Source organism: Anguilla anguilla, chromosome 1, assembly GCF_013347855.1.
Source record: "Anguilla anguilla isolate fAngAng1 chromosome 1, fAngAng1.pri, whole genome shotgun sequence".
NCBI classification, from domain to species: Eukaryota; Metazoa; Chordata; class Actinopteri; order Anguilliformes; family Anguillidae; genus Anguilla; species Anguilla anguilla.
In genome coordinates this window covers 57,765,759-57,789,656 of record NC_049201.1, presented here as the reverse complement: position 1 = coordinate 57,789,656, position 23,898 = coordinate 57,765,759, and the positions used below count along the sequence as shown (strand labels likewise).

At 39.0% G+C, this 23,898-nt stretch overlaps 1 protein-coding gene across 2 annotated transcripts in view; it reads left to right on the top strand.

Annotated features, from left to right (window-relative positions):
• cpne4a (copine IVa) overlaps positions 1-23,898 on the top strand; it is a 74,607-nt gene that overhangs the window by 10,136 nt on the left and 40,573 nt on the right. The window contains exon 2 of one of the 2 annotated variants that reach the window (XM_035381836.1): positions 3,129-3,309. In XM_035381836.1, the coding sequence (XP_035237727.1) occupies positions 3,139-3,309 (171 nt within the window). In that variant the 5' untranslated portion in view covers positions 3,129-3,138. Of the gene's footprint in view, positions 1-3,125; positions 3,310-23,898 lie in introns of both variants that reach the window. The other variant, XM_035381740.1, reaches the window with a different exon arrangement.

Below are 23,898 nucleotides of genomic sequence, written 5' to 3'. Positions count from 1 at the left end.
TTTCTTTAAATTATTTCAAGTACTTATAAATATTTTAAATGGTTTAAATTCTACACAAAAAGCTTGATATTACTTTTTAAAAGATTGTGTACATTTATTATTGGGTCCATGTCTGTGGAATAGGGACAGTTAAAATTTGTTTGACTGTTAGACTGATTGAAAAATATACTGTTTTTAAATGACACATACCTCATGCGCACAAGTGTGTAGGTTTCACAGATATCGATTTATTAGATTGTTCAAACCATATCCAATATATTGTCCAGAGTAGGTGCACACATAAAGCATCTGACCATCTCCTGACATTCCAGAATTACATTTGTTTCTATATCAGGTGAGGAATTGGATTTGAACTTGAACAAATATTTGGGTATGGTCCCATCTGGCAGGGCCTTCCAATCATTGCAAGCACTTTACCAAGCAATATGACCACTGTGACAGGTTTTTTTTTTTATTTCTTTGGGTGTTCCCCATGGCTTAGGTACAACATAGTAGTCAATATAAGGGTAGAAGGAAAGGGGATTTTGCCAGCCAGTATGATGGGAATTACCTGTGATTGTACAACAAAGCACTCTGTTCTGTTTATTATATCTACAGATATCAGTCTTTTATTCTCTGAAGTTAAAGAATGTTTTTTTTCCCCTTTTACATTACATTTATTTAGTAGACACTTTTATCTAAAGTGACATACAATAAGTGCATACTGAAGGTCATTGTTACAATTACAAAACACAAGTTCGATAAGGTGCAATGCTCATTATGTAACAGTTATCCATGGCCATGAACACATTAAGTCCAGTTCACACAGTAAGCATAGGCTAGGTCAGAAAGATATAGTTATGGTAAGTCAAACTAGGAGGCATGACGACACACTACAACATCTAGATGATACAAGTGCAATATAAGTGCTGGATGGAGATACAAGTGTAACTTGAAAGTGCTAGAGGAACAAGATAGAAGGACACAAGTGATAAGAGCAATCCTAGATTTCCCTGCAGAGTAGTGATAGCTAGAAATGCATCTTCAGACTACGGCAAAGTTTGGCAATGACAGATTGGTTCGTAGAGGAATGGGGAGTTTGTTCCACCACTAGAGAGCTAGGGTGGAGAAACACTGTGGTCGGGACGAGCGAGAACCATTCAGCTGGATTGCAGGGAGTGCAAGTCTCACTGCTGCACGTTGAACTTGTAGGTTGAATTTAATGCAATTGATCAAACCATGTATATTTTAGTGCTTTATTGAGTTTGAAGATCTGCGGGTTATGTTTAAGATGTCATTTTTGTCTGTCTTTAAGCATTCATCAGATTATTTAATATGCGGTTTTCATAATCATGATCAAAGGAGATGAGCAATAATGGTTGAAGAAGCTAACATAACTTACTGTATATCTATTAATGAAGGTGGATGCTGAAAATTTTTCTTCTAATGAAACAATTAAATAACTTAAAGGCCCAGGAAACTAAAATCTGCTGATATGTTGTTGTGATACTTTTTTTGCATTCACAAATGACCCAGAAATAGTTTAAAATGATTCTTGCAACAAAAAAAACAAAAACAAAAAAAACGTTGAAAACCCTGTGCTGAGATTGGCTTGCTTTCCCCCTTGGCTAAACGCCAGGTTTTCAGTGGGCGGTGTTAACTGGGTAAATGTCATTAAAATCCTAAGACTGCAAAACAGATGCATAATGAACTGGTAAGCAGTCCTACCATTAACTATCAATAATTAAATTGCTTTCAAGCTTAGATATGTGGAATTAAGGCCTTTCTTTATTCGAGTGTAATGTCCGAAGTTTGAGAATGCTATCGAGTCTAATGTTAGTGTACAGTAGCTCAGTGTTGCAGCATTATTATACATTGAATGATCTGCAGGTTTAGCTTTACAATGGTCATCTTTCATGTTGTCTGGTAGTCTAATGTTACTGGATGGGACAACCTGCTCTAGCCTAGCAAGGAGGATTTGTTTACATGATGTGTCTTATGGATATGAATATTAATGAGTGCAGGATACATGCCCACCCTGTCCTCATCTGCTGAACAGGGCACAAAAATTGAATGTTTATTACAATTAAATAGGTATAATTTGGTTAAGCACTTGAAAGAAATATTAAGAAGACAATCATTTACCATAACCACTATTTGAATCCAGTTTCCTGGACTTTAAGAATGGCCAGCATCCCCCTTGTTTGATTAAGTGTGGGCATCCTTGTCCTTTTTGTTTTTGCTTCATTTATTGTATAATCACAGGACAGAAATCCATCGAGATAAACCACTTCTTGCCTACAGACTGTCAGTGGTTAAACAACATAATGTGGTCTTTATAATACGATAAACAGACGTTTGTACATTATCTGCTTGATCTGGTGATGGGCTTGGTTGGGGGGAGGGGGGGCAGGGTGTTTGACTGGTTGTAACGTTAAATCAATCTTACTGCTCTCTCTCTCTCCAAGGTGTGTTCAATTGTTTTTGTCAGCCTCAGGACTTCTATTCTGCTCTGTCACTTGCTATTAAGCCACCTGGCTGCATTCCTACAAACATCCATCTAAATCCAATTACAAAACGAGGGCCTGTTTGATTAGGACTCTTTCCTCCCTACCTGAGTCAATAGATGTATAGAGTCAATAGAGCTAACAATGTATTTCTTCTAAGGGCAGCACATTTCAATTTCAACCTTGTGTATTTTGTCTCTTTCATCAAATTTGGTTGAGTATTCATGTTATTGGTATGGGGGATGACAGCTTTGCTTAGCATTCCCCATATATGGTATATACGGAAATGCTGAGTAACCCATAACTATTGATCAGTTGGTTTTCTAAGAAGTGGCTTTCATGTCACATTAATGAAACCTGTAAAATTCCACTACATAATTGGTCTAACTCGTAAATGTTACCGCGCATTTCTAAAGATCTAAACAGATCTAAATTGTGTGACTTGGCATCTTGCCAAGTGAAAAATTGATCGATCTTGCGGTTGGTAACATTAATGTCTCTTGTCCACCAGCCATTTCCTCTGACCCTCTATCTGTGTGCCCAAATGAACTCTTGCCCTCTGCTGTGCTGACAGGCCTATGCAAGTTGTCCGTCTGACTGAGCTGTCCCTTTCCTCTGTCCCTGCATCCCTCCTCCCAGCAGCACAAAGAAAATGAGCAACATCTATGAGTCCGCAGCCAACTCCCTGGGCCTCTTCAGCAGCCCCTGCCTGACCAAGGTGGAGCTGCGTGTCATGTGCAAGGGGATATCTGACAGGGACACCCTGTCCAAGCCCGACCCCTGCGTCGTTCTCAAGATGCAGTCACACGGACAGTGGCTGGAGGTAGGCACCCTGATCTCTCACTCAAACTGCATCCTTATATTAGAGCTGCTGAGAGGGGGTTGGAGGGATTAGTTTAATATGTATATGATCGCTGACAGAATTATAAGCAGACTTTATATTTGGTTCTGTCTAGACAAATATAAGTAGCATGGATGAAAGGATGTATGAGCTTACAAGGGGCCCAGTCAACAATATATTACCCTGTGGCCTGGTTTTGTGGGGCACAACTGAAAGAACTGTATAATTGTTGAGAAGCCAAGATTCCTGACTGGAATCTTCCCACAGAAACATCCATCCAAACCAGTTACTATTTTTAGCCTGTTAAACATGCATTATTCATGTATCCCATACTGCATTTCATTGCAGAATTATGATTATGACAATGATTATGATCTTGATTATGGAAATGTATCTCTAAAGTGGCGATATTAAGAGTTGTGTTGGCTGTGCCAAGCTTTTTAAATAGTCTTCCAAGGCCCTGTATTTGGTATGCGTTTGATTTCTGCACTTTATTCAAGGCTTACTTTCAAATATTTCAGAATCCAGAAAACTGCATTTTTAGAGTCTGATCAGTTTTACATGATTAAATATCCTTAAGGACATTTATAGGATTTGTTTTCTAAAAAAAAAAAAGTTATGTAAATGTCAGTCTATTACAATCAGTGCCAGCCTGATTTTACTAGTCTGACATTTTTTAAAATAGAAACACAGGCAGCCTATGCCCCTGTGGGTTGTTTGAGTGTGAAGTCATTCAGTAGTTTTATCTAGTACCTGTTTATTGTGATTCCATTTCTTGGGTTTGATAGACATCCTTCCATTTCTCATATCCATTTTCTCAACTTTTTTCAATAAAATGCTCAGTGAAATCTGACTCTGTTAAAGTTCCATTCTCTCTTGAGAGCCTTATAGAAAATGGTCATACTAGGATTTCATCATTATACCTACGAATATATCACAATTTAAGCTGTGCTCTACACTTCAGTGTGTGTGCTATTTAGGCATCATTAATGTGTGAACTATGCACATGCTACAGTGAGGCTGCCACATTGGATTTCTAGTCATTTTTCAGTCCTAAACCCCCAGAAGGGATTTTGGAAAGGCATATCTTACTGTGTGAATTCAGATTGCTGCATGCCACTGCTGACATTGAAGATATGATGAAGTTCTTTTTTAAAGTTTTACCATCAAGGACATTCAGCTTATTAAAGTAAAAGTAACCCCCATGTTTTATTTACAAATTATTTGGGTGTTTTGGAAACTTCTTATAACTACATTACATTCATCTGCAATGTTACAACATAACTTCCTGTGATATCTGTCTCAGGGGCAAAGTTGACAGACAAAATTAAAGGTTATTAAACCTGAATATCCCATATAGCAAATTATAGCCATGTAACCAAACCTTATCCAAATAGGGACATGATATCATTGACTATAAATTAAGTGTGTTTTGGGCTCTAGAGCCCATGCTTGCTTTGTCATTTTCACACGCATAAAAAAGAAGCGGCTTCTTCCAAATAGCGATTCCTTCACAGTTGCTCATTATAGTGGGGTCAATGCGGTTTGGCTGTTTCACAAGTCATATGGAACTTTACATCCACTCCTAAGGATTTTCTGTTCTGCAAATCTAAAAATAATGTCTAGAAATAGGCACAGCACTGGGAAAGATACAGCAGAGTGTTAAATTATGATAATTGTATGGCCACACCAGCTGCTCCAACACCAGGGCTTTGCCAAAAGGATCCACTTGGGATGAGTGCTTTTCCACAAATTCTATGTTCTTAATAATTTCCAGAGCAACAACCCCGAAAAAGCTGCTATCTTGTGAGTTTGAGCACCAACTGAGTCAACATCTATGTCATGACACTGAATGAAAATAAGTTTGGAAAGCTGTCAGGATTTTTAACATGCTTCTCGTCTTCGGTAGAGACACAGTCCATCTGGCCCACCCACCTTTACTGCCATACATTCTCCAATGAGCCAGAGAGTCTGCAGATCAATTTTTTTCTGTTTTGTGTGAAAGAAATTTTCTCTGCAACATCAAAGCTCCTGCAGTCTTTATACGTCATGAAGTGGATACGTCAGTCCTCACATTCTCTCAATGTAGCATTCATGTGCAAAGAAACTGTCACAAAGTGCTTTCAGAAAAGCCATGAAAAATTTAGATGGCTACAACACGATATGTAATGGGAAAAGACAAACAATGATACAGTGACAAGCGGAAAACAAAGCACACAGTGCAAATAGCAAACTCTGTGATACATAATCATTTCAGCTGCTATTGTTTGTAAACAGCAATTTCCTTATGTGATACCTTATTTTCATCCTTTTGGTGATATGTTGAATCAGAGGTTGTTAAAATCACTTAATCTAGCCACTTAATAATCCTGTACATAAGTTGGCAAAGAAATTTGAATTCCCAACCCACGTTTCCCCAAATTGTCACTGCAATTAAAATGAAGGTAAATCACATAATATTTGAGAGAGGCCCAATGGAGGGGGGGGGGGGGAACTAAAAAAACAAAAAGGTGTTCAATTTTGTCGTATCTTTGCCTCCCTTGTGACTAATATCTTCCTATGTTTTCTGCTGAGTTTGTCATAATCCTCTTCTTCTGAATATCTGTGATATTTTCATTTGCTAGACCAAATCTGAAAGTGTTCAGCAATCATCTGCTTTAAAAGGTTAATATGTTCAGCCCGCCCCTGTCGCTGTTAGATAACCATGGCCACAAGTCAGGGAGGCTTTGCAGAGGGAAGCTAATGAGCTGCTATCACCTAATAACAGGTCCAGCTCAGGTCACATGACCTCTCTGATACAATTGCTGACACTCAAGTATTTCGCTGTAATAATGAGAATAACAGACCATTTGTGAACAGCAGGCCTAAAAAGTGTCATGGAATGAATTATACCAAGGAATATGATGTGAAGTGCACATTTATTATTTACTGAAAAATAAAATCTGATGTTTACTCTCAAAAGGCTGGGGGTTGTGCCCATCAGGTAGAAGGACTCACAGTTCTTTTAGGACTGTTTTGCTAATGCAAGACAGTACCAAGTTTAACAGGTCCTTTTCTTTTTGGCTTTGAAATGAACGCAGAGGCAGACAGAGAGACAAAGAAGACTAGGGAGAGAGAATGAGTGAGGCATACAGAGAGAGAAAGAAAGTTGGCTCTGTGATTCAGCTCTAGTCAGCCCCTGTGCTTTTCTATGCAGGCATGCAGCAGTAAGTTGTAAGTTATCCAGGGTGGGCTCTGTCACTGTTCAATTAGCATGTCTAGGAAGAACATCTGATTGATTTTAAATGCAGGATGTATGGTTGGAGGTTTGGTAAATGCATGCATCTTTAAAGATCCTTACAAATAATCAATACTGTATTGCCATGCAAACAGTTATCCTGTGTTTTAGGTTCTTACCTTCCACGAGCGTCTGGGAACCACAGTGCCGCTGGTGCAAAAGACCCACAGGGGTCTAGTGCCGGTGTTCCTTGAACCCAGCATGCCAAATTAGGAAAATACAGCATTGTTTTATATGGGGTGTTAAAGCGATATTTTCTTGTGATTTTGTGTTCTTGAAATGTGTGGCAGCAGAAATGGCGTGATTAAGGCCTATTTACAACTTAATTGGAAAGCTGTGGCTTTGGGGATAGAAAAAATACATTTAAAAAGTTTCATAAACCTACTGCACCGAAGTAAAAATTAAAGTAAAAAATGTAAAAAATAAAATAAAAACCATTTTGTGATAGTTGGGAAGTTATTCTGTATTCTGTATTGTAATGTAGACTTTTATACAACCTCAAACAACACAGAAGAGATATCCAAGAAGGCAAAATGAAGCAGCAGTTCTATGTCCGCCCACCCATTTTGTGAAATGGTGTCATTCTTCCATCCATGGGCAGCTGGGGCTCTCTGAGGCCAACTGGAGTTCGGTCATCTGAGATGCGCAGAGATCGGCTATCTGCCCTGAGGCGTGCCAACAAGCTTAAGCAGCTGAATGCTATGATTGCCTTCTACAGACAGTCTTAGCCAACCGTTCTGCTTCCATTAAGGCATCCCATTTTCAGCGAATTAGAGTTTGCCGACTTCCCCAATAGTGATTGACATATATGATCGACACTGCCATCATCATCTGTCAGAATATTTCTGCTTTTGTTCCGGTATGTTGTCAGATTACTCTGCGTACCTCGGGAGCTAGTTAGCAGGGCCGCTGAGGTGCATTCGCATGATCATTTCCTTTATTCATTCCCCAGTAAATTATAAGTACATAGCAATTCTCTCTCCACTATGAAGTTTTTTTAAATGTTAGCATCAGCTGGGCAGATATTCCCCAAGCATTTATGCTTTTTAGATTGAATTCTCCCAGAGGTCTCCCCAGCTGCAATATTTTAGATGGAATTTGTGTGCTTTACTGCACAACTGAAAACTGAATGAAAACATGAAATTCTAGGCCAATACGATTTTTATGCAATCAGTTACTGATTGTATGACCCTAGGAGAAACGTAGGAAACAGGCCAAGTGGGAGGTAGTGGACCCCTTTCACATCTGATCCCTGATGTACTAGGCATAGGTATTTTCCATTGAAGGCTATCAACAGATCCCTGTAAAATAACAAAGCAGTGCACTTTTTTCTTTTTTTTTTTACTTTTAATGGTGATTCAATTCCCTCTAGCCTCTTTTGTCTGCAATTACTCTTGACACAGCAAAGGAAATAATTATGCAGGAGTTTAATTGCAGGAGATTTTTCTTTTTCTTTAATTGGTTTTGGGCTTCTATAGATCTGTAGGACTCAGTACAGTGAAAAGAGGCAGTTTCCTGAAGAACAGAAAGAGCAGTGTTGGCCTCTCAAACCATTTTCTTTGCTGTTGCTTCAAAATTCAGCATGAGATGCAGGGGTTAAACTGCTGGGTGAAATGCTTTAGTAGACAGTGAACATCTGAAAAGTGTTTAACCCTCCTGTTATGTTGCGGGTCAAATTGACCCTTTTTAAAGTTTGAAAATCTAGGAAAAATACTTAAAATTATTTTTTCAGTATGAAACTTCTTCTACTGGCCTTAATTAGTGTAATCAACATTTTAAATGAAAATGGTTCATTTCATGTATTTGCAAACCCCCCCTGTATGGGGATTGACCCGGGAACATTTTTGCTGTACCTAAAAAATGAACAGAACAGGAGGGTTAAACTTTGACCAGTTTAAACTTTCACTTGTTAAGCTGTAAGTTTTTTTTTTTTTTTACCCAAGACTTTCTTGCATTGAAAACTGCATGACCATACACCACAGTAGTCCTTGAAACGTACTTTCACAGGCACCAGGTGAGGAACTGACAAAAAAGATGCTTCAGTCCACCAAATGATATGGAAGAAATTTGCATTTAGATATGATTTAGGCTTGTTCTTTGTGTCCATAAATTATTTACAAGTAGTCTCACTTTTCTAAAAAAAAAAAAAAAAAAAAAACCCCATCAGGGACTTTATTTCATGCATGACCAAAAATATAAATTATGATTAATGCTTATGTGGTGGGGCATACATCATCAAAAAGGGTACCAGTGAGAACAAGAGTCACGTTAAAATAAGAGATATTAAAATCACTGTTACTGCCCACTTTGTGGGTCTTGAGCATTTGAAACATCAGTATACATCAGTATAGAGCTAATGTAAAACTATGGATGGCAATATGTGTCTGTTTAAATTGAAATTAACATTTGAGGGACTCTGCCATTTCCATTGATTTTTTCCCAGCACATTTTGGAGGTGCACCTGAGTTCTTTTCATCTCTATTCTAGGAGTCCCTTTTGCTGTCCTTTAAAGAAATACAATTTGTTCACCTATGCAAATTGGATTTCACTCACTGTGCAGGAGTGTGTTTTCTCTTGTAATGATTTCGCTACAGTTCAGTAGGTGTTAATTTGAGAAACATTATGTCCTAATTCCACACCTGCTACAGAATGGTATTTTAAGAACATTATATCAGAAAGCTTTTTTTTTCCAGAAAACTACTTGTTCAAAGTAAAGTGTGACTTTTTGGGGAATGGAATCCCATTTATTAAATTTTCTCCTGGCAATTTATGTCCACGTAGTAAAATTGGGCAGCTTCATAAAAGCAATAGTTAGTTGTAGATGATAACCTGGCTCACTGATTTAGGAATGGGTCTTTTTCAAGTGGTATTTTTGAACTTACAGTATTGATTAATCAAGTTTATGTCGTAGGAGATGTCTGTTGAGATGTTAAATTATTTTGAGTTATCCCAGATTTACACCAAATATGGCATTCCCACAGTGCATTTATTTTCAATGTATTGTGCGTGATGCTCTTAGGCTAGCGGTGCACAAACTATGGGTCGGTCGGCCAGCCAAACTTAGGTCATGGGGATATCTATTTGGTTGTTGTATCATGTAGCATACAGCAACATTGCAAGGTGATTAAATGGTAAATGGACTGCATTTATATAGCGCTTTTATCCAAAGCAATTTACAATTGATGCCTCTCATTCGCCAGAGCAGTTAGGGGTCTTGCTCAAGGACACTTTGACACGCTGAGGGCGGGGTTTGAACCGGCAACCCTCCGACTGCCTCCTGAGCTATGTCGCCCTTATTAGGCCTGTATGGAAAAGGTGTTAATATTCATTAATGTTATTCTGCGTTTGTGCAAATGAATGCTAAATAGAAAAAATAAAACTAGTTAAAACCATATTTTTTTGTATGCATTTGATAGTGTATTTCATATGGTTATGTAAATGCCTGCTTTAATGTTGACAGGTATATCATTCCTACTGCTCTACATGGGATTTGAGCATCGATTCTTCCTAATTCACTTGTTTATTGCTCATACAATGCAAGATAGTTAATGGCTTTAGCTAATCATTGCGATATGGTCTTTGTGCTTTGGACATCAAAAAAAAAAAAACTAAGATTATTGAAATATTGGCTGTACTCAAATATTTGCAATATTTAGAAATATTACCACTTGAACTTTGTTCAAAGTTTCCCTCTTGGAAATGGATAAGTGGCTGATACGTCCCAATAAAAAAGAAAGTCACGGACTATGACTGTAACTTTAATGAGAAGAAATGTTTTTATCCTACTGTTTTCTCTCTGGCAGCTTTGAGAACTTTGCCAATACTATGCTTCATTGACAAAGCATTAAATTCTGTTAATTTGACTGTACTTTCTGTGATTAATTCCCTGCCAATTTCAGAAACTTTGTTCTTTCATTTAGCTTTTAGGTATTAAAAACATGTCCATTGTCAGCAATTATTAATATCAGTTGTCAATATTTATGAATTAATTGTGATTAATGAAAATGACATCAGTTTGGGTTGCGAAAAGCATGGATTGATATATTTGGGTCATCGCTGAAAAAGTTTGTGCCCCCCTGGATTAATCAATGAATGGAATGTGGCTGCTAAGTTTTGCATCCCAAAAGCCATGACTTGAGTACTGGTGTAAGCCATCAGGGGTCACAAAAGTGGATATTTCTTTGGCATGTTTCAAACGAGGGAATTTGCAATAGTGCTTAAATGATAAAACTTTACGTAGCTAACATTGTTTGCTGGGCTGACGCAGTCAATACAAAAATCCATCCTGGGTGAGCCCTTCAAGTTTGATTGGATGAGCATCAGCATTTTTGCAGAAGAATTATACATGCCTCACCTCAACACCATATTCCACCCATTTGCAAACATTTTTGTCCATAGCACTGGGAGTATGAATTTAAGGTCAGCTTGACTCAATCCTTTATGCTTTTTACCACAAGATTGAACTGACACATTCTTTAACACAATCTAATTGTGTTGCATGTGAATCCTGGAGAACCTTATGTTCAGATAAAGAGAAAGCATCTTTCTCTGGGTTGCAATTCTTCAAAAATCACAAACCCCCTTAGCTTTACAGCACCTGTCAGACAGGCACTGCTTTCTAGCAAACCCCACATGGGTCTGGCCATCTTGCTTCTTATACTGGCAGAAAGTCTGGTGATAAGCTTTGGGGATCAGTTATAGCCTTCCTTACCTCCTCATTATAATGTCAACAAACTTTTTGTGCTTTTCCCAGCAGAATTACAACAGGATTATTCAGACATTCTCTGGTCAATTCACAGCCTCAGCAACTGGCTCAAAGAGCAGGGTACATGTCAACCCCAGTTAAAGGGAGAACCATGCGGATGTAATAGCTTGCATCAAAACCTAAAGACTGAACACCTCCCACTTGCTGAGCTTCAATTTCCAGCGGTTTTAAAAGCAAAACTTTAGCAACCTCAGGCTCAAGTTGCATTTTTTTTTATTTCATACAATTTCTTTTTCCGAGTTCCGTCCTCTGCCTCAGTGCATTTTAACTCAGTCACAAGTTGTTAAAGCATTACCGCCTTACTCTCTTGAAATATTTGTAATGGTAGAATCTGCTTCTCAATTAATACAGTTGCAACTTAATATTAGTTTTAGTCAAAATCCAGCTAAACCACCAGCAAATCAGTTTAAAAAAAGAAGAAAAAATACATTTAAAAACTGCATGCACAAATCAACATTACTGGCTATAACAGCCACAATGCAAGAAAACTGAACTCTGACTCAACTCTGTAAGTGGAATAAAAACCAAAGGGAAGAGCAGGATGTGTGCTGCTGTGCGCATGGCAGCAGACTGTCGAGCCCTATGCGAATCCCTGTGCAGGTGGGGCTTTGATCCCTGCCATGACACTTTCTGAGCTGTCATCCCTTTTCTGTCCATTACCGTCTCTGCTTTCCCCTGTCTGAATAAAGCAAAAACGCAAAGGAGCGTGGGCCTGTCCACCCTCTGTAAAAATGGAAGTACCTCAGAAAAGTACTACTCTTTTGCATTACTCAGTATGACCTTATTCAGAGGGAGCTGTTGTAGCTAACAGTTTAATAGGTTAGTAGCAGATATAAATGGCCTTCCCCATCTCAGAGTACAATTTTTATTTCACAAAGCAAGGTTGATGATGTGTCAGGGAACAAAAAAAAATGCAGTTCATGGCCATAAATTGTGTTCTTTATAAACACAGTTATAAAATGTACTATTGGCTAGGTGGGACATATGTTGACAGGCACATTAACCCTCATGGGGCAGCAAGTGGAGGGAAGTTTAGCAGAGAGAGACAACTCTGTGTCTGCAATCAGAGGGAATGTGGAGTCATGCTGTCTACCCAGAGACAGATTGTTTTTGATATTCACTCAGTTTTTTTTTTTTAAGGCTCATATTGTTGAGACTGTGGCTGCAAAGTCATGTACAATTTGGGCTTTAAATGACTCAAGTGATTTTTTCGGTTCATTCACAGGAGCACACTTTAACCCCGCAACTTTTCTTGTCCTTTCATAGTTTCAGAAATGGTGGGTGCTGACTTAACAAATTTCACTTCAATTAAAAACCTCCACAGTTGTTCTCATTTGCATTTTTTAGTTCTGTTTTTAATCATTAATTCATAATGAGGAGCATATTCATAACCTGTGTGGGCTTCTCTGCAGATTTTTGCCCAGACATTTCTTGCAAGCTTGCCTCATGTGGCTATAATCCACTTTATTCATACACATTTGCATCTTACCAGGTGGTGACGAGTAACTAGTGCTTTGAGTTCTCCTGCTATAAAACATAATCATAATTCTCGAAGCCTTTGTACCATGTAATTACATGTACGGAGCTGAGCCGTTTAAATATCTTGTTTCCCTGTGAGCATTGTCTGAAGCAGATTTCTGCCATTAAGCTGCTCAGTACAAAAGCTATTAAATCAAACTCTGCAGTTTGGTGCATAAATTGAAGAGGCTTGAAAATAGCATCCTGAAGTCATAGTTAAATCATTCGGATCTAGATGGTGTTTTCATTTGTATTTATTTATTTTTGGAGGTCATGTTTGGTCTCCTTTAAAGATTTTACAGTCCTGTATTCAAATATGAGAACTGAGACCACAGAGAGAAATACAGATTCATACACATTCTCAATTTTAAATGGTTCTCTAGAAATATGGGCTTATAAAACAAGGTGGATGTTACTACATGTAGGTCGGCCTCAGTGCAATACTTTACAGTGCAATGTGTTACTTTACTATGACAAGCTTCAGGCTTCACTTGTGCAGTAAGCTTGCTGTGCTGAGTGCTTTATACTAAAACCATCTCTACTGGTATGAGAACAGTGAGGAGATAAATGTGTGTTTCTCCCCTCTCCAGAGCTGGCTTTCAGGTAGGCTTCTCCATTCAGCTAGACAAAGTGCTTCAGTGATGCACTCAACCAACCCTTGTCCTCAGCTTGACTTAGAAATACATGAGAGTTCTGAATTTACAAACACAGTTCACCGAGTTTACCGAGCTCTGAACCTGCAGAACTGTGTTTGTGAAAACACTTGAATTTATTTGTAAGTCAGCATTAAGTCTCCAAATATTCTGTTTTTGGCAATTTTATATCCACAAGGCCTACGAAACATGATAGTCTTTTTTTTTTAACCAAAAGAAAAATTAATGAAACGTTTATGAAGAGCATGTGCACTGCGTCTCTTCCTCTGAGCAGTGGGTGCTGCACATTTTTTTCCACATTCCCTGTCTTGATTGGGCAGGAAATGGGAAGCCCCTCCCATCTCCTGCCCTCACAATTCCTCTAAAAGTGAACATGGTGTCCAGAAGTTGTTCGGAACAGATTACACCATACAATAGGGTTGTCATCTTCAATGCTGAAAATAAGGAATGCCCCCCCCCCCCCCCCCCAACCCCTCTGTCAGAAAATTTGGACAGACATGTCTGAGAATTTACTGTGTAATTATAAACAACAACAGCTGATGACATTCACGCCTCTGGCACGCACAGACAAATACGCACACACACACTCACAGTGAAGCAGTGCTCGCAGCATTGCCTGCTACCACTTTGTTTCTGCGTTTCTCAACTATTGCATGTGAATCTGGGTCGATTTTATTCATGATTATGTTATTCTCACTATTGTGAAAGACTGTGTATGTATGTGTATGTAACTTTGTGTTGGAAAATACAGAACAAATTGCATCCTGTACTGATTCAGTAAGGATTGCAACAGTTTATTCTTCAATATGGGGCCATTCTGTATTATAAAGGATGCGTGGCAACCCTACCATACTTATTTGAGTCCCCCAAGTTGAAGGCACCGAGGACAAACAGGAGCTCGTTCAAGAATGAAGGGCACTGCAGAAAGTGTCCACATGTCCATATGATAAGCACCAGGCTAGTTAGCTAGAGAGCTGTAAAGCACATAGAGAGCTTACATCCAAGCTCTTACTATTGTAGCTGATTATAATTGTAGCTGAAAGGATTGAAAATGCCCCATCAAAGCAATTATCCTGCTATACCCCTGGCTGGGAGAATCCAGGACATAGCCAAAATAACAACAACAAAAACTCTAGGAGCAGGATCTAAATATTCTAGCAAAAGTAATGGAACTGAAGTAAGTACACCATTCTTACCCATCTCCTAAAAACATGGGAAAATGAAATAAACATAAATTGCAACTCACCTCTACCATATCTGTGAATATTCCTCTATGGTAGTTTGAGGATTGTGAAGAAAGGAATCAGCTTCTCTTCCCACAGGTCAACTGACACCAGATTTAAATTGTAAGCTCTCATTGGTGAGCCAATAAGCTACCGAAACCTCACAGCCTGTCTCTTGTGGTCCAACCAATCAGAGAACAACCTGTAGACTAGCATGCACTCAAACAATCACGCCCAGACTACACCAACACTCTATGGAACCAAAGGAAACACAGAAGACAACATAATCACAACACTTCAACCACAGTCGTAAATCAGACATCCTCAAACTTGTCAAACATGTATTTGTTAAGATTATGTGACTGATCCATGAATCTGAACGGGTGCACCTGCAACAATTGTTTAAGAATTCCCAGTGAGGTCAGAGATGATCAGCTGCTTTGATTGGACTTAGATCTACATCAAATCTGGGGCCTAATCTAACTGGCTTGTTTTGTCAAATGATTTCTATCTGGGAGCAAATATGGGTGAAATATAATGTTTTACAGATTTCATATATTACCTGAATAATTTGGACACCTTAGACAAGGCAATTGATCAAGTATTTTATAAAACTTGAACAAATAAGCGGGGGCATTTAAGTTTGACTGAAATCAGGCCCCCATAACAAAATTAGGTTTGAAAGATTCAGACTCAGGCCTGAAATTGCTGTAACTTGGAGTCGCCTGATGCTGTATTGTGTTGCTTGCAAGATTAATTTAAGCACCCTTACTAAATTTTTGTAGTTGTATCGAAGGCAAACATGTACAACTTTAATTGTTGATTTCCTTTTTTGTTTAAAAATGTCTGGACCATGTCAGGCAGCCTTGCCGATGCACTTGCACCGTCAGGGTAGATGAGTTTAACATATTACTGTCGTCTGCTTATCAGAAATGCTTTCAGATCTCTGGGTCTCAGCTCAAATGCTTCTTGGATTGTGCTCGACGTAAAAACAAAAGAAATGTTGAGAAATATTGAATTGGAAATGTTGAGACAAGGCTGACGTACAGCAAACTAAAATGATGTTGAATGAATGCTGTAATCATGCCACTGCTTCACTGCACCTCTGGCCTGTAATCCAGGTTGGAGCGATGAGTCAGTGTTAATTACCCAGGGACATTCCATTTTTACTTTGGCTTGCTAATGAGCAGGTGCTGGCATATGAAATATCTTTGAGGAATGTAATTGTACAATGAAAAACAACAGAGATAGTTCCTCCATCGAGAGAAGAGAGTGAGGCACTATATAGGCAGGACAAATTAATGAGCACTCTTTGGGCTTCACTGTAAATCTTTGTAGTACCTCTTACAGTACCTAATTAAATGCATTGGGAATAGATATTACAATATGCCATGTGATCAGCATATAATTTTACTTGGGTAAGTTGGGTTTTAATCTAATATATTCAATTTATATACTGTACACACTTAACACACACATAACACATTTAAGCACACAGAAATAGCAAATTCAGGCACTGACACGTGGTTAGGCCACCTGATGGGATAGTGCTTGACAAGGTGTGTGTGTGTGTCTTAGCTTTGCATGTGGTAATTAGCAATATAACACTGTCTCTTTCTTTCATAGCACAGTCCAGCAGCTGGGCTACATGGTCATGTGCAGTTGACAGGACATGTTTTGTAATGCAACAGATTTACAGACACAATTCTGCATTGAAAATTAAGAAGAAGAAAAAACAGGGATGACAAACCTTTCACTTTGTGGCGCCACTCATTTTGTAATATTCCAGTTTTACTTACAACTCTGGTGTGAGAGATTCTTATACAATTATGTTGTTCTGGAAAAGGAAGACTACCTTGTGTTGTCATGCTGGTGTGCTGCTCCTTATGCCCTAAATGGAGTGATGCTGCAGTGCCCTGACTAATGCCTCACTGTGACCTCACTGTGAGGCTCTTGCTCCCCACCCCCACACACAGCCCGTCAGCAGTCTGGACATGAGCATCCTGCAGACAGGCCGGCAGTTGGGCCGCCCACTGAGAGAGGTGAGATTTGATCCCCATTCAAGTGCGCGATGGAAAGGGCTGGCTAAGGAGTCTGATGCATCATCAGGCAATCAGACATGCCACCAAGCCTCACTTATCGTAACCCTTAAGGAGCTGGACTCTGTCTCCATCATATTCCCCATGGATGGCACCCAAGGTCACTCCCTGAGCTTCTGTCTTTTTGGACTGGCCTCGGTTTGTAACAGTTGCAACCAATTTGCACTTACGCTCATCAGCAGCTTGGCCAGATGCTGGTGGTATTGGGTCAGCTTGCACTTTCCTTCACACTCCAACCCTCTCCCTAGAAACACTGTCTCTCCTTCTGCAGTGTAATTCATTTTAAAAGCTCATCTACAGCCACCTGTTACAGAATGAAAAAATAAATCAGACACATATTTCAGACACATTTAAAAAAATATTTCAGACAGGTCTGTTTAGAGATTTTTTCTTGTTTACTTTGATGTAAGTGGATACTCATTTCTTTCTGTATAATAGTCTGTAGTGCAGGTATTGTATATTCTGCCCTCATACTGTTATCACTGTAAATTTTCCTCCATTCCCACTCACTGCGCTGAGTCAACATTCAGATGAACCATGGTTTGCTTGAATTCTTGCTTTTGAAATAATAGTAAAACTTCTGAACTTATCAGATGTAACTTCAATGAATGGGGGCAAGTCTGAACTTTCACGTGATAACACTGTCTTTGTATATTTTTCATCTTATATTTAAGCATATTTTTGTGCACTTTGATTTCACCATGTGGAAATGAGGGTAGGTTTTATACATTGTGGAATTGTGGAGTACAGAGCGAAATCAAGAAATAAAAAAGTCTTTCTCCCAAACATTATGGAGCTCATTGTATGCCCTAGGAAATGAACTGAATTATTAATTTCTGATTGATTGCATCCTGTGAAATAAAGTAGTTTACAGTAATTCAGTAAATAGTTTTCAGTTTACTTGTTGCATAGTGGAATGGTTTTACTTACTATAATAATGTTCTGTGCCTGTGGTTCACTTAGTCTCCTCTTCTTCTTGGCCATCCATGTAAACAGACCCATTTTCATTGTTGCCGTCTTTGGTTATATCTGCCCAGGGTACCTTTGGGGCCTGTCTTTCATAATCTTCCTTTGTTCTTTTGCACTTTGTGCCTCCACATCTGTATGTTGCAATATCTTAATTCACCAAAGTACTTAGAACTAGGGGGAAGAGAAAGACATAAAGAAATCTTGAGATTTAGAGGAAGAAAAAAGAGAAAGAGTAAAGGGTGTTATGAGGAAATGGGTAGTTAAATGAGCTTTGATGAATTTCAGTTACTCAGTATTTGAGTGGCTACTTAGCACCGGTATTTGCAGATCATAGCATCAGCAGTTAAAGGTCAGGGAAGCTAAGGAGCTCTAAGCTTTCGCTATTTTCTCTTCTGAGTCTTCTTTCTCTATAGGGCTGGAGCATGTCGCGCTCCACAAGGCTGTGTGTTGAAACCAAACAATACTTTATCTGACTCCTGGGGATTCGCATTGCATTCTCTGCATCTTCAAACCTTCCTGTCTAAAAATACCCAGCACCTGTCGACATAGGGTTGCGTGGGAGGGAGCATGCACATTCTCAACATTTACCTGTGTAAAATGGAGCACAGATCCCAGGACTGTTTGTGGTGTATGGCAACTGTGGTGGGATGGCAATTCTGGCCTCTTTCAATCACAATGAATTACTAAAACATTTGTAGTAAATATAAGATAAATATCTCATGTACAAAACCTTTCTAACACTAACAAAAATACCATTGCTTTTTATTTGTGGGACATTAAGGTAGCATTTAAGGGGACATTGGTGTAGCTAACAGAGAAGAAAGATCTTGGTCCATGAAGTGGCTGTACTGCCACGCATTTGAATGAAAAAAGGTTAGAGCCTGCCCTCTGAAAAAATTGTTAAACCATTTTTTAATATCATTCATCACCTGGAATCTATAGTGACTATATTTGGTTAGATGCCGTGCCCCTTATTTTTAATGTGTAGTTTAGCAGCCTTTTTTCAAAGTCTGTAACTGTTGCTGAGGAAACTCTGTAATATTTGTTATGCACCACACATTCATGTGTGACCTCAAAAGTTGGATGTGCTGCTATCTTCCCTTCTCCACTTATTTTCACTTTCCTTCACCTCTCCTTGCCTTTTCACCTGTCCTTTCCTTTCATCACCTCCTGTTTAAAACTGGCATTTTTTCAGAGACAAGAAGACATTGACCTATGTCAAAATAAAATGCTCTGCTAAACTATGTGAGCAGCAGATTACCAACCATTAAGGGATCTTTCTGATGGAAAGGAGGTGGACGACTTTGAACTGAGGCAGAGCCAACACTGAAGTGAGCATATTTTTAATGGCAGATATAGTGTAAGTAACTGAATAAGGTGCAAAACTATATATTTACATTTTTTTTAAAGAATAATCTACATGAAATGCAGCTTCCAAAATTAACTAAATTCAATATCTGTACATAGTCTCCTGAATTGTGCTTTTTGAAATTTAACAAATTTTACTATCAAGACAGAACATGGAACAATGTGGTTACTGTACAGTATGTGGAGTCAAAGATAGTTAGCTACTTCATGATACTGATTGATTGTACAATGTATCTAAAATAATTATAAGATGATTTTCAGCCTTAGCATTGGAATGAGCACCTGCCACCTTCTTTCTTCACTTGGATTCGCTTGCTATCTCCTAACATTTCCTTACCAATTAGATGATCATATAATAATTTGTAATAATTTGGATAAAATAACTTCACTTAAAATGTGTTTCAGTCCCTAGCACAGTCAAGAGTTAATGTGGAATGAGGCATTAGGAACCAGTTCTTTCTTTATTATATATGTGTGTAGCAGTACACATGATGGGATTTAAGCAAGTAGGATACGGTCCTGGATCAACATTCCAATGTTTGAAAAACTGACAGCCCAACTCTGTACCTCCTGCAAAAGAATGTCTTGTCATCTGATAAGTATATCATTATCATCATTGTCCATTTCAGCAGTAGTCTGTGGAAATTGGCAGCACGTCCTGTGTACGGCTCTTAAAGGGAATGAAAAGAGTTTGATTGGCTATTAACAAATGCAGCTGCACCACACCCACTGACAATATGTTCAGTATAACCTGACAAAGTGCGCCAAGCACTTTCTGTTGCACGCTGCTCGCCTTTGGCCCCAAAAATTCCAACAATCATGAGCCACCCCCAGTGCGCCACACACCACACCATTGTCTGCGCCCATGTGACGGGTGACATTGATTCCAGAAAATATTGCACACTGATATTTAAAATGCTGTGTTCCTTTTGGAAGATCTGTGCTAGTGAATATTGCTTCTGACAAACTCAGGAACTTGCCAAAGCAAAGTTTTGTAAGCATTGTATTTTGACCCTGAAAATGCAGTACTTCACTCTGAAATACCATACAAAATACTAATACATTGGTGTGGAATATGAATGTCTGGCCCCAGCACTGGAATCGCTCCAAAATGAAATAATTGTTGCTTCCAAATGTTCATGCCTAACACAATAGCAATAGCTTTGGCACCAAGCCCTCTGAGCATTTTCCTAGCCATAGAGGTGATGAATGGAGTTTTGGTTTTGGCCAGTTTTATGTGGAGAAAGAGGCTAATTTACAGAAGAATGGTGCACAACAAACACATGCTGAGAATACCCAGCACCGGAATTGGGAAATCCCATCAACACCAGCATCTAGCTATGCAAGATCTGCATCATGAAGCAAGTTCTGTACAGTTTCACTTGAAGATCTATTATATTGAACCTCGGAAAACGAATGTTTTTTGTAGGATTAATTAAATTATAATAAATTTCCTCTTATGCAAATATTTTGTTTGTTGTCTGAAGTGTGTTAATCAATCACAAAACAGACCAAACAATGTAATGTAAAAGCATGCTGAGAAAACACAGATCTCCCCATAATCTCCTATCTGTAGGGCCATGTGGATTATGGATAAGCCGCTTTAGGAAAACAGAGAGAAGCTCTGAATGTGCTTCTCAAAGCGGGAGTAATGAAGAAAGTTGACACCCTGAGCTGTAAATCGAGGGTTTGCTAGCTCAGACGAAATTCTGCCCCGGATTGTTGGATTATCTCACTGCAGCAGCTTCCCCAGCCAGGCTTCTGATAAAATGGATTCACGGATGAGGAATGCTCATTTTTTTGGGTGGCTTTCCTGGAGGGAGAGAGCAATTGTAAACATGACTTCAGTCTGTTTTTGACCAACAGAATGCAGTGCAATAATAAGACCAGAACAATATGCACTGATGGAGTTTTAGGGCCCTGTTTTGGTGAAAGCGCAAACGTGCCTGGGCACAAGTGCAATTACTAGTTTTGTGTCGCCCAAACAGAATATTTTTTGCCTGCCACATGTTTGTTGGTTGTGTGGTCTGCAGTGAACCTGTTTATATCAGCATGAGTTGGGCTGCTCAATAGGATGTTGTGTCAATAGAAACATTTGGCGCTATGCAAGTTTTAAATGCAACAATGTGTCTGCTTTTAAACCAACTTTTTGACTCCAGCTTTTTTGGAAAGCCTGAACACATAACAGTGATGCAAGAAATATTTTGTTTATTGCAATTTGACTATTTGTAATGCAAGTTATGTTCAGTTGTACTGTCCAATGTCAGCTAATTAGGCATTGCACCTGTGTTAATGTATGCTACTTGAATGAGAGACACAACAAACACAGAGACCGGCTCTACACCCAACAATGCATGTAGGTGCACTGGTTCTTGTTAAGTTGTTGTGACTGTCACTACAGTCAAATGAAGGACATAATGGGACGCCATATGAGGAGTTGCATTCACAGGCAGGGCGTCTCCTTCCAGGAGTTTTCTGAGAAATGTGGGTTCCCGGGGGTGGGTCTCGGGTGTTATTGACTGCATACAAGTTCAGTTGCATGCACCATCAGATCATGGTATCATTTATGTGAATTGTAAGGGAGTCCACTCCATTAATTTTCAAGCTGTTTGTCATGCAAACTGGGGGGGACACAGGTGTTTGGAAATCGTCCAGGGTCTACCCACGACTCTCTTGTCTTGGCCAGCGCTATCATTCTTATAGCATTTTAGGGGGACTTCCCCAAATTGATTTTAATTGCACATTTGGCAGGGTTAGGTCGATGATTGAGCAAACCTTTGGAATGATAAAAATGCGCTTCAGATGTTTGGATCAGTCAGGTGGTACATTACCTCTAATACAGCCCTCAGAATGTCAATACATTCTTTGTGGTGTGTTGTGTTCTTCACAACATAGCCATTCACTGTGGATGTGACATAGACCTCAAGAGGACATTTTTTTAGAAATGTATTCAGAGAGAGCCAGAGCCGATTGCGATGGAGATTCAAATGGCACAGAGTGCACAAGAGAACAGGGACCGCTTAGCTGTGGAGATGTTTCCCTAGTGAATGTCAAGTGCATGCCTGAAATTAATATGAGTTGAAGTGATGAATCTTTTTATTTAATTTAAATAGTGGTATTAGACAAAAATGGACAGCAAGGAAACATAAAAGCCATAGTAAATTCACAGGTCACAGTTGTGATGCCTGTCAAGTTGAAACAGCAGGGGCAGCTGCGTGATTGAGAGGCCGAGTGGACGCAATCTCTGCCAACTGCCCCCCTGCTCTTGCCCAGCTTGGGAGTGTTTACCCTGTCAAGTTGTTCATGGGAAACATTTACTGTGGTTTTTAGCATTGGCACATAAATGGAGAATATATTTTGTTTGAATATTCAAATTCAAATAAAAATATAGAAAAAATGAATGCTGTTCTGTCTTACTTTTTCTTTTGATGTCACAAATAATGGTTTGTAGAGAGGCTTAGAACGGAGCCTCTCATAACACGGTTGCTCTTGGGCTGTGACAAAATGAGCAGTTGCCTGTGATTCTGTGAACAGTTTTTTAAAGGAAAGAAAGGGGGCAATTTGAACACCCCCCAAACACACACACACACAGTTAATTTATTTGTATAGATCCAGCCGATATTACTGCACCACAGGTCTGCTATCACCTGGAGCCAAGAAATTATTGAAATTGAGTTGGACATGCCCTAATTTTCCAGCACCTTGCGTTAAGGCTGGCGTTAACAGTTTCACATTGACTGTGAAAATAGGGCCATTAGACTTTCTTGTGGTTGGCGAGGATTACCGTCAGGTATTCCTCTTCTCCTCTCTTCCACTCCTCCACACGTCGTATTCAATTCAAATGAAATTCTTGGTTGAATCAGGAGTTTCCAGCAGTGGTTCATTTGATAGGTTATGATCGTTAACGGGGCGAGAATGTACACTGTGGTACACAGTAGAAGAGATTGATTGACTTCAATTCCAGTGAAATCTTTAGTAATGCTGTATAACACTGGTGTGTACCTGTTTGGACAACAAGTTCAAATTAAACTCGTCGCTGAAGATATTGTTAAAACAAAGAGACTCCCTTACTAAGCAATAACTGTTCTTACATGGCTCAGGGGTTCATTTACACTCTGCAAGTAGTTATATTATCATACAGTTACTATTACATGATGCACAGGACATAAAACAGATGCACAATAAACACAACACAAAGTATTCTGTACATAGTGCCTTCATTAGCAGACCACTTTAAAATGCAGTTAAAAGCAAATGTGCTTTTACAGAGCTGACACAGAGTGACTTACCATCCTTGCACATGGGTTCATTACCTCAGACATGCCATGTACATGAATGTGTATCAGCTCTATATCAGCTATTGTAAAGCTCAACCAAGCTGCTTTTAGCTGCATTATAAAGTGCTAATGAAAGTATTATGTGCAAAAAAGAGTGATCCATACTCAAAATGCCTATGTGGTCTATGCTACTGATTCAGGATTTGAAATTATTTGTTAACAATGAAAAATTACTTTTAAAAAGCCCATTGGGTGTAAAGCGCATTGTTTTCTTTTTCTGATTGCGTCTTTCTGAAGAGAAATATGTGTCAGACAAAGATAGAATATCTCCCGCCATCTGTTTTTTTCTGCTGGAATTCTATTACTTTCTGACAGTTTGTCAGGTGTGATAGCCTGCAATCTCCAGCAGGGTAAAGCTTAAT